At 52.2% G+C, this 15,229-nt stretch overlaps 1 protein-coding gene across 6 annotated transcripts in view; it reads right to left on the bottom strand.

Moving 5' to 3' along the window:
- The window catches only part of MPRIP (myosin phosphatase Rho interacting protein), a 76,099-nt gene that overhangs the window by 31,295 nt on the left and 29,575 nt on the right, over positions 1 to 15,229 (bottom strand). For 5 of the 6 annotated variants that reach the window (XM_058816370.1, XM_058816369.1, XM_058816368.1 and 2 more), the window contains exons 4-9: positions 14,308 to 14,459; positions 12,298 to 12,382; positions 8,755 to 8,965; positions 8,200 to 8,359; positions 1,899 to 2,040; positions 1,306 to 1,422 (exon numbers count right to left, since the gene is read on the bottom strand). In XM_058816370.1, coding sequence (XP_058672353.1) covers positions 1,306 to 1,422; positions 1,899 to 2,040; positions 8,200 to 8,359; positions 8,755 to 8,965; positions 12,298 to 12,382; positions 14,308 to 14,459 — 867 coding nt within the window. Of the gene's footprint in view, positions 1 to 1,305; positions 1,423 to 1,898; positions 2,041 to 7,842; positions 8,360 to 8,754; positions 8,966 to 12,297; positions 12,383 to 14,307; positions 14,460 to 15,229 lie in introns of all 6 variants that reach the window. The other variant, XM_058816367.1, reaches the window with a different exon arrangement.

The following is a 15,229-nucleotide window of genomic DNA, read 5'->3' as shown; positions in this document are numbered from 1 at the left end:
AGAATGTTTTGGGCTGGAAGGAACGGTAAAATCATCCTGTTCCAACTCCCTGCCATGGACAGGGACATCTTCCACTATCCCAGACTGCTCCAAACCCCATCCAACCTGGCCTTTAACACTTCCAGAGATGTGGCAGCCACAGCTTCTCTGGGCAACCTGTGCCAGTGCTTCACCACCCTCACAGGGAAGAGTTCCTTCCTAATATCTAATCTAAACCTGCATGACTTTCTTCCCTTCACTAGATAATGTGTATTGCCACTTCATATGCACTTCTTGACTTTTTATTCCCACCAGGAATTTAAAAATCACTCTTGTGGCTGTACAAGTATACAGGAAAAGCTCCAGAAACACCAAGCTCCTGCATTTTTCTGATAAGTCCTTGAACAGAAGCTGTCCATCCACAAAAAATGCAACTTGTATTTACAGTAGCTCTGTAATCTATTTGAGAGATTAGCAAGTGTATTTATTTTGTCCCTACAGAAGGGTGGTGAGGGAGAGGAGAGTACTTTGTGTTTATTCTGTACTGTTTGCCTCCAGGTCTGGTGAGCATTTGAAATATGCAAAGGGAGGAAAGCTCAGGAGGGAAGGTTCAGCCCTTCCTTGCAGCCTTCATCCCACTCACACCCACTTCCAACTGCATAAACATCAAGGAAATGGCATTAGAAAACTGGGACATGTGTTTGCTCAGCCTGGTCTGTGTCCCTGCCTCTGGCAGGGGAGTTGGAACAAGATGATCTTTAAGGTCCCTTCCATCCTAAACCATTCTGGGATTCTGTGGTGCTATGAAAATACCACAGTCATGACACAGCAGCTGGTCCAAGTCCAGAAACTGGACTGACTCTCTGCTGAGCTGGAAATGCCCTGCTGCAGCCTCTGCTGGGGGACACCATGGGGCAAAGAGGGGCTCTGGCCAGGTGAGGTGACCCCAGCAATTCCAGGGTTACCTACAGCATGAGTGCCTGACACATCACACAAAGCATGGAGGAAATGGGGTACTCAAGGGGAAAATATCCAGAGCAGGGTCTGCTTCCCAAGCTGCTGCTGTACTTTAAGGAAAAGTGCTCCTCACAAGACTGAGTTTTAATTTCTGCAACAGGCAAAAAGTGTGGCCCTTTTCCAGCTGGGCCCCTGAGACTTTCTGCATTGGTCACACCTGATTCAGGTCCCTGAACCTGCTCCAAGTCTGAGTGTATCCCATATCCCATGTGAGGAAAGCAGCAACAGTCCAACAGTTTCTGTGGGACCTGCTGGGAAGGGCCTCTCATGTCCTTCCCCAAGGCAGGGGACACCCCCCTGGTGGCTCACCGTCATTGAGGACTCCGTGGACCTTCTGTCCAGTGACTTTGCCCTGCGGTGTGGGGACAGAGGTGACGCAGACACGTCCAGGATGGAGCCCACGGCTGCTCCCTCACAAGTGAAGTCCTGTGTGAACAGCATTAGCCCAGATCAGTGCAGGAACTAGGACAGAGTCCTGCTCTCTTGGCTCATGGCATAAAAATCTGCTTTATTTAAGGGGCATCTCAGGCTCAGAACAAGTGTCATTTCCTTAGCAATACATTTTTTGTCCTTTCAGGCATTAATTTGTTCTCATTATACCCAAGCAAATCTGGGACTCTCAAACATGTTTCTTTTGTTACTTCACCCTATCCTGATGTATCCTGCCACGCCAGATCTAAGTTTCCCTTTGTATTATGAAGAAAGAAGAGACAGCCTGATTTTCCACTCCAATCTCCCTGGGCCAAGGGAGCAGAGCAGGAAAATTTGCCCACACTGAGCACACACAGCAGTTCTGCAGGACTCCAAATCTACATCCAGGGACAAACCCTGAGCTAAACCCTCTATCCTGGCTGCAGGACTCCAGGTTTCATGTTTCAGGATTGTCTGGCTGAGGATCTTACCCGTTTCCTTGGGAAAACCCTCTTCTCACTCCTGCCCTGCCGCGTCTCGCTGGACAGGGCGGCGCCTCCCGGCGCGCTCGTCTCCATGTGCTCTGCATTCTCAATATCCAGCGCCTCGAATTTCTCAATCACCTGGGATCTCCTGCAAAACAGGGACAAAAGGGAAACCAGAGATGCTTTAAACACAAGAGCAGCAACTGGGTGGAGCTGTACAACCCCACAAGTTAAAGGTTGCAGAATTGCTCGACCCAGAGTTCATGCACACCTGGATTGTGGTCCCTGTTTCTCTGTGAGCTCTGACATGGCCAAATCCAGAGTAAAACCCTGATCTGACATCATTTTACCCACAAAGTGGGGGAAAACCTCACTTTACTCAGCTCTGCACCTAGCAGCTCCTTCAGCAACTAGAAACCCCTCACACAATTTTTATCTGTGACTTTTACAGCCTCTTGGAAGTAGGGGTTATGGAGCAGCTTTGGCTTAAGCTTTGCCTCTGCTATCTAGCACTGGGGTTCTCAATTGCACCCCAGACCCCTGACATGTCACACCAAGCAGAGGTAATGGGTGGCTCTGGGTCCCCTAGTGTGTTCACTGCAACAGGAACCCTCTGAAAACTGAACCCCACATGGGGAACAACCACAGGATTGCATGGAGCAAGGGGTGTCCACGGCTCTGGCTCACAGGATGGATGCATCTGCTGAAAGGGCCTGAGGAGATGAGGAGCACTCTGTACCATGGAAGGGCACTCCCTGCAGAACCTGGGGCCTTTCCCTCCTCTTAATTGGGCTGAAAATCCAGTCTGGACATCAGGGGGCATGCCCTGGGCTCTCAAACACTGGCTTGGTGGCCCATGGCACTTGTGTCTCTGAGGATGGAGAACTATGAAGAAATGTGGATGGAGCAGGAGCCAACCCTGGACCAAACCCAAACGGGATTCTCTTAAGGAAAGCAAACAGGCGGAATCAGAAGTGCTGTTTCAGCATGAAAAGCTGCTTGCTGACCCACAGGAGAGGAATTTCCAAAGAACCTGCTCGTGTCTAAGTTTGCAGGAAAGTATCAGCCTCAGGTCTTCAATCACAAACTGGGAATATAAAGCAATAACCCACCACCAGCACATGGCAGCTGTGCTTCAAGCTGTGAGGCTTAAAGTTTCATTTCAAAGCTCCCCAAAAAATTCTCTCTGAGTGGCTTCTTGACACAAAATTTGGACCCACATGTGCCACATCTAAACTTGGAGCTGCTTGCTCTGTGTGAGCCTCTGATGTGCATGAAAATCACAATGGCAACCACACGAGGGATAACAAGTTATCCAAAATAAAAACATTTTTAACACTTTCCACAAAGAGGAACAGCAGGTTAAGGGTTCAAATACCATGAGATGTTCAGTTTTCAACCAATATTTGCACCAAATTCTGTAAATGAGACAACCAGTCTGAGCACATCCCATCCCATTGGGGGCTGGGGCCCCCCACTGCTGCTCAGAGCCAGGCTGCCAGGACACAACCAAAGAGGAAGGGACAAAATTGGTGGGGAAGACGTTGCTTTGTAAATTTAAAGATCTTTGATGGTTTTAGGGGACATCTGTTCAGCCCCTGCTGCCTCCCAGTTTGCAATCCCAGGCTCGAGCAGAGCTCCCGATTTCCCTGGGATGCTCTGCTCATGAGAAGCCTGACATAGGCCAGGCTGTGGAGCATAAATCCATGTTCTGTGTTCACTGACACACAGTCAAAACACAGGGAACTGTTTTGGAGTCATATTCTTTCAACCCTTTTTATACTGGCCCAGCCTTCTCTGAGTCTCAGTTCGGAAGGGAGGAAAAAGTCCATGAATTAACATTGTCTGTGCCCTATTAGGTGAAGGTCTGAAGAAAAACAAATCAAGAGGAAAAAAAAAAGAACAAAAACCCAACCAAAAAAAAAAAAAACAACCATAAAAACAAAATCAAAAGCAGGTTGATTTCTCATGAAAGGGGCTGCACCACCAGGTTGTTCTACGGCTTGAGATTGAGATGAGATGGTAGCGAAGCAGGCGAAGTAAAGGTGGACACGTCACACAGCAACACAGCAGGAGAAGGTGGAGAGCAACAAGACCTGGAAGAAAACAAGGCTGGAAAATGAATGAACAGAAGAGGAAATTATATATATCTGCATCTACATACAAAACAAAATCAAAATCATTCCAGTCATTCATCATTGAAAAAAAGGAGGAGAAAAATAAATCACTGCAACCAAATCACAGCCCCAAGGGTTAATATCATCCAGATTACAGGAAAGATTTTTATTTTTTTTCCCATTAGTTCAACATTTCAGAGAGGTTACTGACAGAGATCCTGGAGGGATGGGGAAGGAAGGGCTCTCCTCCCCTCCCCACTTGTTGGATTGAGCTGCTCCCTCTGCACAGCAGCTCTGGGTGGACAAAACAAGGCTGGGACAGGTATGAAGAAGCTTTTTAAAAGCTGCAGTGCCATTTAGTGCTTTTCAACTACAAAAGCTCATCCCAAGGAATGCCTTGGCCATGCAGGCTGTTAATCTTTTCCAGGCCACTAAACCCAGGCTGCAGATCTCAGCTGTTAGTGGAGGGGGTGTGCAGTGGGAAGGAAAGCTCAAAAGACCAGGAGGAGCTGTCATTAAAGTGATTTTCTTTGATTGGAAGAAAGACCTTTATTTTTATTGGATTCATTCATTATTTAGCATGAAGAAAAATAGAGAGTGTCAGGAAAAGGAAGAGGCATTTCCCAAGAGGTCCACCAGAATGATGAGGATAGTTTTACAAGATAAAAAAACTGTATTTGGGAGAGCAGGAGCTCCACTGTATAGGGAGAAGCAGAATTCAGAGCAGAGCTTTACACCTCAAGAAACTCCAGAGAAGGAATTTGAGTGAGAAAGGTCATTTAAGCAATTTCAGGCAATTCTGCTATTAATTGATGCTAGAAATACACCTCAGCCCCTGACCACATTCCTACAGCAGATGTGACTGACACCACAGTGAACTCTTGCCAGTGTGAGAAGAACATCAGGTGAACTGGGAAAGCTGTGGTTTTACAGGCTGCACCCCTGGAATTGTGCACAACACCCCAAGTTTGTCAAACAGAAATCCTGAGATGTGCAGGAATTTATCCCTGCAGCTGCAGAGTCCCTCTGGGATATGGGGACTGCTGTCTAAGGACATCCCTGCAGCTCTTTTCAGCTGTGATTTTTGTGTGCAGCACCTCCAGATTCATCCATGGGGTTTCCAAAGAGCTGCCCCTGCCCTTCTCCCCTAGGGATGGGTCTGAGAGGGGAGACTGGAGATGGCTCCACCTCTCTGGCCTCAATCCCTGTCCCCCAGCCCAGTGTGACATCCTGGTGGGTGCTGCAGCCCTGTCCTGCCACGTGCCAGCAGAGGGAACTCGCACTCTGCTGCTCTGCCAAAATCGTGGAGATTATCTCCTGTTTCCTGATTCTGAATGGTTGCAAGCTCAGATGTCTGCATGGAGGCAGAGTCAGGTATAAATGGTCAGCACAGAAAATTCCTGGCCTTAAATCACGTAATATTTCTTGTGATAAGGAAGCAGGATGACAAGCCTTGACAAATGTTTTTATCTGGAGCAAAGCCTGCAGGTGTGGCACTCAGGATGCAACAGTGGGTACCTGAAATAATTATTTTCCATCCACAGCTCTGACATTTGCACTGATTTACACACCAAAAAAAAAGGGAGGAAGAGCTGAAAATACCAACAGAATCTGAGTGAGTTCATTTGGCTGCACTGAAAGGCAGATCTGCACAATGCCTGGCTGGTGCCTGTGGGGTTGGCATGGGACAAGTGTGCCCAGACATGTTAGTGGGTTACTGAGAAGGATTATTACAAATGGTGTTAAACCAGGGGGAAAAGCCAACCCCACAGCATGGAAATGAGTTATTGTATCTGCCCAGCCTCAAACAGCACAGTCTGAGCTCAGAGGAGAAAAATGAGAGGGACACAGAGACTAAGTAAACTCGAGTTAAAAAGCAGCCAAGTCAAGCTGAGCAGGGTGCTGGGGAATGTTAATTCTCTGGTGCAACACTGGACAGTGTCTGTGTGCCCTGTTGAGTCCACTGAGCTCCAACATGGCTGTCCCAGCTCCAGGACACAGGGCCTCTCCACCCACACCACCTGCATGGCAATTCCCAGGTTACCAGAGGAGAAAACAAACGTGCCCATCCCTGAACACCCACTGAGCCATCCCTGCTCATGGCACATTCCTCCAGCACCGAGGGCTGTGATCCACAGCCAAACCCTCTGGCAGGTGGGGACCCCTCCCCTTTCTCTCTGCCATCACCCCCCTCCCAAAAGCTGGACCAGGTTCAGCCCTGTGGGCAGCAAGACCCCAGTGCCTGGTGCAGCTCCTGCTCCTCTCCCTGCACCCCTTCTGCTCTGATAAAAGCCCTGGACTGATGCAGGGGAATTGCTGCCAATACTGATAAAGCAAAAATACTGTTAACAGGCAGGCTGGGAAAAACAGAGTTTCCCTGGGAAAAGGCACCCACCAGCAGGCAGTGAGTGGGGCTGACATTAAAAAAGGACAGACTCTGGCAGCAATGTCCTCTCCCAGGCCCTGTTATCTGTTATAATTCTGCTCCCCAGTTCCATGCAGGATGATCCCAGTGCTGCAGGACACCCAGGGCAAGGGACTGCTGGCACTGGAGGAATGCCCTGCTCTGTCAGGCTGGGGACAGGCACTGGCCAGGGCATCCTGTGCAAGCAAAGGCAGCAGGGACATAATGTCACAGGCAGCACCAACTCAGCCTGATAACCAGAGCCACTGGCCTTTTGTCAGCCCTGTCCCTGGCCAGGACAGCCAAGGTGGTATCCTACTCCTCCATCCTGGGGAAAAGCCAAATCCCAAGGCAGACAAAGCCAAACCCAAGCTTTCCTCATTTATACCCAGTCCAGCACTCCCTGCACACACTCTGGGCCAGGTTTGGGATCCTCCTGCCGACTGATGGCACCAGCACAAGGCTGTGCTGCACATCCCAGAGCTGCTCCCAGCTCTCCCAGCCAGTCTGGAAAACAATCCTTTAGGGGCTGGGAAGGAGCAGAGGAGAAGCTCCTACTGCAACTGTGCGAGAGAGAACATGCCCGGAGGAGAAGCAGGGCAGGAAAATCAGACTGGCAGGCAGCCCTCTTGCCCAGGGCCTGTCTCCCAGTTTGCTCCACTGCCCTCACTGCACAAATGTGACTCTCTCAGGGCGAGTGGAGCCCATCCTCGGCCTCGCCCAGAGGGCACCCGGCGTGCGCTGCATTCGCCCTCCCCATCCTCCTCCACACTAAGCTGTTTTGCAGCCTGCTGAGCCCTGCCTTGGCACTGCACCCACCTCTCCCTCCCCTCCCAGATTAATGCTGTGACATTTTGAAACCTCTCTCAGCTCATTAGGCAGTTGCGTAAGGCACCTGGCACTAACGCCACGAGGAGAGCTAACCTAATTATTGGTGCTGGCTGCCAGCGTGTGCCACCAGGGTGGGCATCCAACACCACCCAACACCAGGGCAGCTTTACATTAAATACTAGCAAGAAATTCTTCCCTGTGAGGGTGGGAGGCACTGGCACAGGTGGCCCAGTGAAGCTCTGGCTGCCCCATCTCTGGAAGTGTCCAAGGCCAGGTTGGATGGGGCTTGGAGCAACCTGGGATAGTGGAAGATGTCCCTGCCCATGGCAGAGGATGGAACTGGATGAACTTTAAGGTCCCTTCCAACCCAAATCATTCTATATCCCCAGAGCAGCCAGGCAGGGTGACACCTGCCCACTACCACTATTAAAGACATCCCACCACCTGCTCAGCAAGGATGAGCACCCTTAAACCCAGGAGCACTGAAAAACAAAGAAGCTCTACCCAGCAAATTCCACCTGCTCCATCCGGGCTGCGCTGGGAACGCAACCTCAGTGCTGCTGAAAGCATGCAAGGAGATGAGCCACTCATCCCTTACCTTCTCTCATTCCCAAAGAGCCGGGCCACTTCTTCTCTGCCAGGGCTACGAGCGCGGGTTCTCCGCTCTAGCCGCTTCCTCTCCACCTGGAAGGCCTCACGATTACTGATCCTAATGGCCTTGGGAACGTCGGCCAGGGTGGTGTACTGCCGGCTGGCTTTAAAAGAAAGGGGCCGCCCCGATTTCTCAGCTCCCCTTCCCACATCTCTGCTGTTGGAGTCCTTGTGCATGGGGCAACTGCTCTTCGAGTCCAAGGAGTTCAGAGAGAAGCTGTGAATCATTCGGTCGCCTGATCGGATACCTGGGGAAGGAAAGGGCTGGGCATGCTCCTGTGAGGGCGATTTGGGATAACTGTACCTGTTGTTCGGGGTGCTGGGGCTGGGTGGGCTTGGTGGGGGTGGCAGTTGCTGCTCTTCCAGCTTCGAGTCTTGTTTGGTCTTCTCCAAGGAGAAGTACCCGCTCTCGACACGCGTCTTCCGCCCGCAGTCTATCCGGTCCCCGTTCATGGAGCTCTCCTCTAAGGGACAGAGAAGTCACCACGCTTGGTTTCGAGTCCAAGTTCTGCTTTTAAGAAAGAAACACCCTGATTCCACCCAGGACAGGGGCAGATGTGAGAGCAAAGTTGGTCTGGGTACCAGCCCCACGTAGTGCTACCTCCTGCACCCTTGGCTTTTCCACCCTGAGCAGCCCTCACGCCCATGGACATGGTGGGATAGTCTGCAGGGAACTGGGGATGCAGATCCAACCCTTGGGCTAGGTTTGTACAGGTGAAAGATCTGAACTTTCAAACCAAGAAATGGGTAGCTGTAGTCACAGCTCTGCATCCATTTCCATCTCTGTCCTTGCCAGTCTGGTTTAAGCACAGTTCCATGGTGCAAGGCAATGGACACCTCATCCACCCCCATCTCTCACCTTCCTTGCTGTCCAGCACAGGGTCCTTCATGGAGCTGGCAGCCCCAGCCTGGCCTTGCATGGGGCTCTGGGCTGGACCAATGCCACTGCCCCCATCTGCTTGGTCTTTGCCCCTCATTTCTTCCTGCCAGAGCGTGGACTTGGTGGCAGGAACCTTCTCAGCGCTGGGAATGTTGCTGCTGGTCACAGCCATCTTAGCAGGACCAGGCTCCTAAAAAAAACAGTTGACACGGGAGTTAGAGAGTTTGCCCCAGCTCCACACTCAGGATCCCCAAGAGCTTGGCCCCAAGGTGTGAGCTCCACATAGCTTGGGTGCTGCCCATGACATGTCACAGCAGGACAGGGATGGGACAGTGGCATGTGTCACTGTTTACAGCTTTCAAAACACTCCCCATCATGTTCAGTGCTTCTCTGCTAACAAGGAGCTCTGGAGCCCATCAGATGATGGATGATGCCCCTTTGGTGGCCACAGCCCGGCCAGCCCAGGTTCAGAATGTGACCCAGAAGAGGCAGCAGCTTTCCCAACTCCTTCCTTGGCTTTGTTCATTAGCAGATGTTTTGCTGTTGTCATATTAAACTTCTGCATTCACAGATTATTTTTCTTAAAGCCACCCATAAATCAGTGACAATTAACTCCCCTTTGGATTGTGGGAAGTTTTCCAGCTGCTTGTTCCCTTTCCATGGAGCAGGGGGGAACACAGGAGTGCACAAACAGACAACTGAAAGCTGGGAACAAGGGCTGCAAAGAGCATCCTTTCCATCCCCTCTTCCCACATCAGGTGGGTCTTAGCCCTGCACCTCCATTGGCATTTGCAGGGCTGTGCCAGAGCCACCAGGGATCTCCCAGGGAGTGTGTCCTGGCTCCACATACAGCCATGACAAGCAGCAAATGACCTCAATTTGAAAAAAAATCCCCTTGGGAAATTTCACACCAAAGGAATGCAGTGCTGGAGGTAAACGATCCAGAGTTCAGGGGCATCCTGCTCAGGCAGGGGATCAGGCCAATCTCCAAGGTCCCTTACACTCTCCTTCATTGATCCAAGCCCAAAGCTAATCACCAGCTCAGGATATATATCTTTATATATCTCTTACACACACCCCCACGTAATTATTTGTAGATATGTATTTAATTAGGAAGAGATGTGGGCCAAAAAGAAGTCTGTGAGGGAACAGAGACATTAACTCTCTCCTGCTCAGGAGTATGAACAACTCTAAGAGACAGAATGCACCAAAATCAGCAAAACCAGCCTCTGGTTGCGTGAGGTGTGTCTGGGCACGCTCTGCTTACCTGAGCCTGCCACACCCTTGTGCAAACCCAGGGCAGAGCCTCAAATCCCACATTTCAGCCCCAAACCCTGCCTCAGGTTCCCATGGGCAGCAGGCAGGCACAGGCATTCCAGTCTCTCCCAATGCTGGAGCACAGCTAAAGCTGCAAGAGAATCCTGCCCTTTTCCCCCTAAAACTGCAACCTGCTTGCAAAGCAAAGTGAAAACACCTGAAACTCCCTGTCCAAAAATCTGCAGCAGGAGTGGTATTCTGTGCATTGCTCCCACCCTGGTGATTTTGCAGAGGGATGATGCAAAATGATGGGGAGTTGAAAATGACCTTGATGCTCCAAGAGCATCCAGTTGTAACCAAGATCTGCTGTACCACACACAACCAAAAGCTATGGAGAGTGAGAAAAAGCAAGAATATAAAATTATTTTTTTATATCACAAAGGTGCCCACCCCTCCCTAAGCAGCTCTAAGACATGATCTACTGCCTGATTAGTGTGTGGCCATCTTTAGGAAGAATGCAAGCTTTCTCCACCAGCACATGGAGAGCAAGCTGAACAGCAGCCAACTTCAGGAGAGGCCATTTCACAGAGCAGAATTCAGGGCTGATTTTCTCCTCAGCATCCTCTTTCCTTCCCTGGACCAGCCACCTGCATCAGCAGGATGTGGGAGACAGAGGAAAGATGCTGCTTCTGCCTTTGCAGGTTGCTCCTGACACAGCACAGCATCCATCAGCAGCAGCTCCCACACGGAGGTTGGTTTTGCAAAGTGAATTTGAGCCTTTTTCCAGCACCATGGGGATGGAAGCCATGGGATGGAGAGAGTGCAAGGAGGGTAGCACTCAAAACAGGGTGGTCTGTGCCAAGACAAGAGGGCAGTGTGCCACCAGGGTCCCAGGTCCCCATCCCCAAGCACCTGGGGAGCCCATCTGCCCACGGGGAGCCGCCATCCTTCCCACAGCCACTTCCCTTATTTGGTGCTCAGGAGCTCAGATCCTGTACGGTTTCCAAGAAGTTGCCATGGTGATGAAATGTAACCCAGAATGATGTTTTTCTGGCTCTGCGCCTCTTGTCGTCTCCACCCCGTCCCCCTGCTGAAGCCAGCCTGGGTTTAGTGCTGCACCCTGGCCAGGGTGAGCATCCCTGCCCTGCTGCATCCACTCCCTGGGGTGCCCCAAATGCAACAGTCCATTTCTTAGGAATTGAGGATTGACAACTCAGAATGTGAAGGGAGGAGGCATTTTCCCTAGAGCATCACCAGAGCCAGCACTTACGGGGTTGTTCAGGCTGTGAGGACCCCAGACCTTGGCAGGGGGTGGCTCAGACTTACAGTTTGGTGTTGAAAAAAGGATCATCCCCCCACTAACATTTTTCCCATTGCCCAGAACGTCTTTATCCAGTGGAGTGATGAAAACTTATTCAAACAAACACTGCACAAAACCCATCCATGGCCCAGTTTGCACCAGGGCCATCCTTGGAACCTCATCAAAGAGGACATGAAAACCAAGGCTCAGGGGAGCCCTGATGCTGGTTTTGGTCCCCAGCAAGGCTGGAGGAGCCCTCCCTGTGGTGGGACACACAGGCAGAGGTCAGGCGGCCTCAGGGACACGGCTGTTCTCAGCCCCGGCGAGGGACGAGGGTGGCCCTGGGGTCACGTTCCCCATCTGTGGGACTGTCCCCCATTCCAGCCACGTGGGAGCCAAGCAGGAACGAGTGAGTCAGAGCTGGCCCCACTTTTTACCATTTATAGTCAAAGTGAGCACGAAGCCACTGGCGGGTCCCTGGAGAGCCCAGCTCCGGCCCCCGGAGCTCCCAGCCTGGCCCTGGCCTGTCGTATTTTCCTTTCATTCCCATTATCTCTGGGGTCATCTCTAAGGGAGTAACTGGAACCCGATGGAATTTCATCCTGTTTCTGAGGAAAAGGCCCATGAACAGCACCTCTCCCTGGTCCCCCTTGGGGACCATGTGGCTTTGTGGCCACTCCCAGGATTGTGTGCAGGGGTGGCACCACAAAGCAGCACACAGGGGGCAGAACGTGGCCCCAAAGCAGCCAGGAAAGCAGGAGTGTGTGAGCCTGGAAGTGATGACCAGGAATTAATTCACACCAATCTGCTGTCCTGGCTTGCCCCAACTCTCACACAGGCAGCATCAGAGGGCTGGTGATCCTGATGGCTTGGGGGGATCTACCCCAGGACCAGAGCAAGGCCACAGCCCTGAGAGTGAGGCAAGGGACTGGGTGACAGTGTGTGTGTGTGTGTCCCTGGGTTACCTGGGGAGTTGGGGGCTCTACCTTCCTCTTCTTCTTCTGATTCTGCTTGTTTGTCCTGGGATAGACAATCAGCATCTCCAGCCACCTGCAGGCAGAGAAGCAGAAGGTGAGGTGTGTGCCACAGGGACAGGACTGATGCTGACCTGGTCAGGGTCAGCTTGCTGAACAATACCCAGAAACCATCCCAACCAGCTCCTGGGGGATAAATAAGGCAGGAGAAGAGGGATGACCCCAGGGCGCTTTGGCTCTATACAAAAGTGAGGCCACAGCCAAGGCTGACATGGGGCAGGGATTCAAGGATCCTGAAAGACAGTGGAGAGGGACAGAGCCTCCAGCAGGACCGTCCCCTTGAGCCATGCCAACACCCGCACACTGCAGACAGAGCGCTTTTGTCCAAGGAAGAGCAGCATGAACTCGGCATTGAGAAGTCCTGTGTCCTCCCACCGTGGCCTGACAACCTGCCCCGCATCTCTGAGAGCTCCACAGGGATCCCTGCACCACTGGGAAACATTCCCACCCCAAATGTCCCTGCTCCCCTTTCCTTCTCCCCCTGCTTTGCACACTGCTGCTGTAAAGTGTTCGGAGATGACAACATCAAGTGGGGTTTGGTGAAGCAATGAACGCCAGAAGCACAGAATGAACGTGAAACCAATTCTCCCCCAGCCAGGGAAATCTTCCTGTCGTGCTGCAACTGCAAACAAAACCAGCCTGGCTCAGCCCCAGAGTGGGACTGCTGGGGGATGATTAATGCCTGCAGTCAGGAGCAAAAGCACTGCTTCAAAACCCATTGCTGGGCTGATGAGCAATAAATCAGCCCCACCTCACTCCGCAATGCCTCTCCCTCCCACGGCAGGCAGGACCAGCAACAAAGGCTGAGCTGGGAACCAGAGCGTGGGGAGAGGGTGGAGAGAGCAGGCCATGGGGCTGGCCATGGTTTGGGGCAGTCAGTGCTCCTGCAGGGAGGAGAGGAGCTCACTCCCCTGGGCTGTGATTCCCACATGGCTCTGCATCCCAGCTCCACAGCCACTGCAGCACGTCGCTGTGAATGGGGCTGCGGGGACAGGTTTGTCAACCCAAGGCTCACCTGCGCTCTCTTGTCTCAGTAGGCAGGGAAATTTCAATGCATGAAAACACTCATCTGGTCAAAATCACAAATTCTTGGTAGAAAGATGTCTATTTCAACAGGTATTTACAGAATGAGGGGAGTCTCGACCGAAGATAAGGCTCGGAAATAGAAATCTCAGCAGAAAGTGCTGACTCTGCTGCTGCCAGGGCTGGGGGAGGCAGGAGACGCTGTGCCCTGGGAACAGTGGGAAAGAGCAAGTGTTCATCCCTTCACCTTCCTGCTGGAGTTTCAAATGTCAGATTTTGAGAGGGAGGCACTGCGCTCCAGGCACTCCATGTGGGAAAGGCTCTCAGGTGAGCAGCAGCACAGCCCCACTCTGTCACTGTGTGCTGGCAGCTCGGCTCTCCAGGGCTCTGCACCTTCACCAGCACCAGCTTCAACCCCAGCTGGCATGTGAGTGTGTGAGTGATGGAAGAGGATGTTTCTAGGTCACCACTCAACACCTGGAGTTGGGAATTTTACCCTGATTTGCTCGCTTTAATGGTCTAATCTTCAGTGTCACTGAGCCACTGCATTCCTGTGACATTTTAACCATCCTTGGAGGTGAGATGATTCCCTGGGACCAGGGAGGTGGGGAGCATCCACCCCAGGATTCCACATCTGCCCAGGATGAGGATGGATGGATGGATGGATGGATGGATGAAGACCAGAGAGTGGATGGTACTCAGGGTCAGACATGCCAGCCCCAGAATTATGGGACATGTGCCAGTGGGCTTGGTGACTAAAATGGGATGGGATGGGGTCCCTAAAAGCACTGTGGGGTTACCCCAGCACCCAGGATCAGTCTGGGTATGCACAGCCATAGGTCCTACCCACCTTCCTCTTCCTCCTGGCTAATGGAAGAGCCTGGGAGTGGCTGAGCCCCAGCTCTGATCATCACTCACCCACTGATGATCTCCTTGTTCTCAGCTCGGATGAAATGCTCCTTCTCCGGGGTCAGGATGCACAGGGAGAACTTCTGCCCTGTCCTGCCCTCCCCGTCCACCACGTCCGTGCACTGGTTCATGTTGATGGTGCCCTGGGGGAGGGTGGTTGGCTGCAAGGGAAAGGAGAAAGGAGCAACTTTAAGGAGAGAAGAGCAGAGGAGTGCAGAGCTGAGCCCTAAAAGCTCTCCTGGAGCACACCAGGATCCTACACACCAAGGTGATTTGCCCACACATAACCAGATCCATCTGTGTGCCATGCCCAGTGCACAGCAAAGCTCTGTGCCACACACCTGGGGACACAGACCAACCAGTACAACTCCTGCCACACCAGCATGGTCCACTGCTGCCACTGAAGTGCTTCTCCTATGCCAAACATGCAGGGAAGGATGGCTGCCCTGTTGTGGCACCTGGACACTGAGGAAGGGCACCAAGTGGCCAGCTTTGCTCTGCAGCTGCAATCCGTCTGGCCTGGTAGGGTGGCACCTGGGGACAGGGATGGCAAAGCAGCAAGGTCCCACTGTCCTCAGCACAGGATGGCTCAGGGATAAACACACAGACACAAGCACCAGGTTTTTTCATTAAAATTCTAAAAAACCACAGAGGGACTGCTGCATGGAAGGGACCTTGCTTGGTGGGTTTTCTGCACAGTGTCACCTCTCAGCCCCATAGCTCCAAGGAGACCTGGTGAAGTGGGACAGGTGGTGGCCCCTGTGGCCCAAGAGGACACTGAGGGACATGCAGAGGGGTGTCAGCACTGACAAGAGCTGACAGGTCCATCTGGAGCAGCGCTGGCTCATCCGATTACAGCGTATCCACCCGTCCCCAGTGCCTGCAGCCCTCCCCCCTGAGCCATTCCACGTCCCCAGGCTGCCTGTCCCCA

The sequence above is a fragment of the Ammospiza caudacuta genome, chromosome 17, assembly GCF_027887145.1.
Source record: "Ammospiza caudacuta isolate bAmmCau1 chromosome 17, bAmmCau1.pri, whole genome shotgun sequence".
NCBI classification, from domain to species: Eukaryota; Metazoa; Chordata; class Aves; order Passeriformes; family Passerellidae; genus Ammospiza; species Ammospiza caudacuta.
Note: the sequence above shows the minus strand (reverse complement) of the source record. Positions and strands in the feature narration are given on the sequence as shown.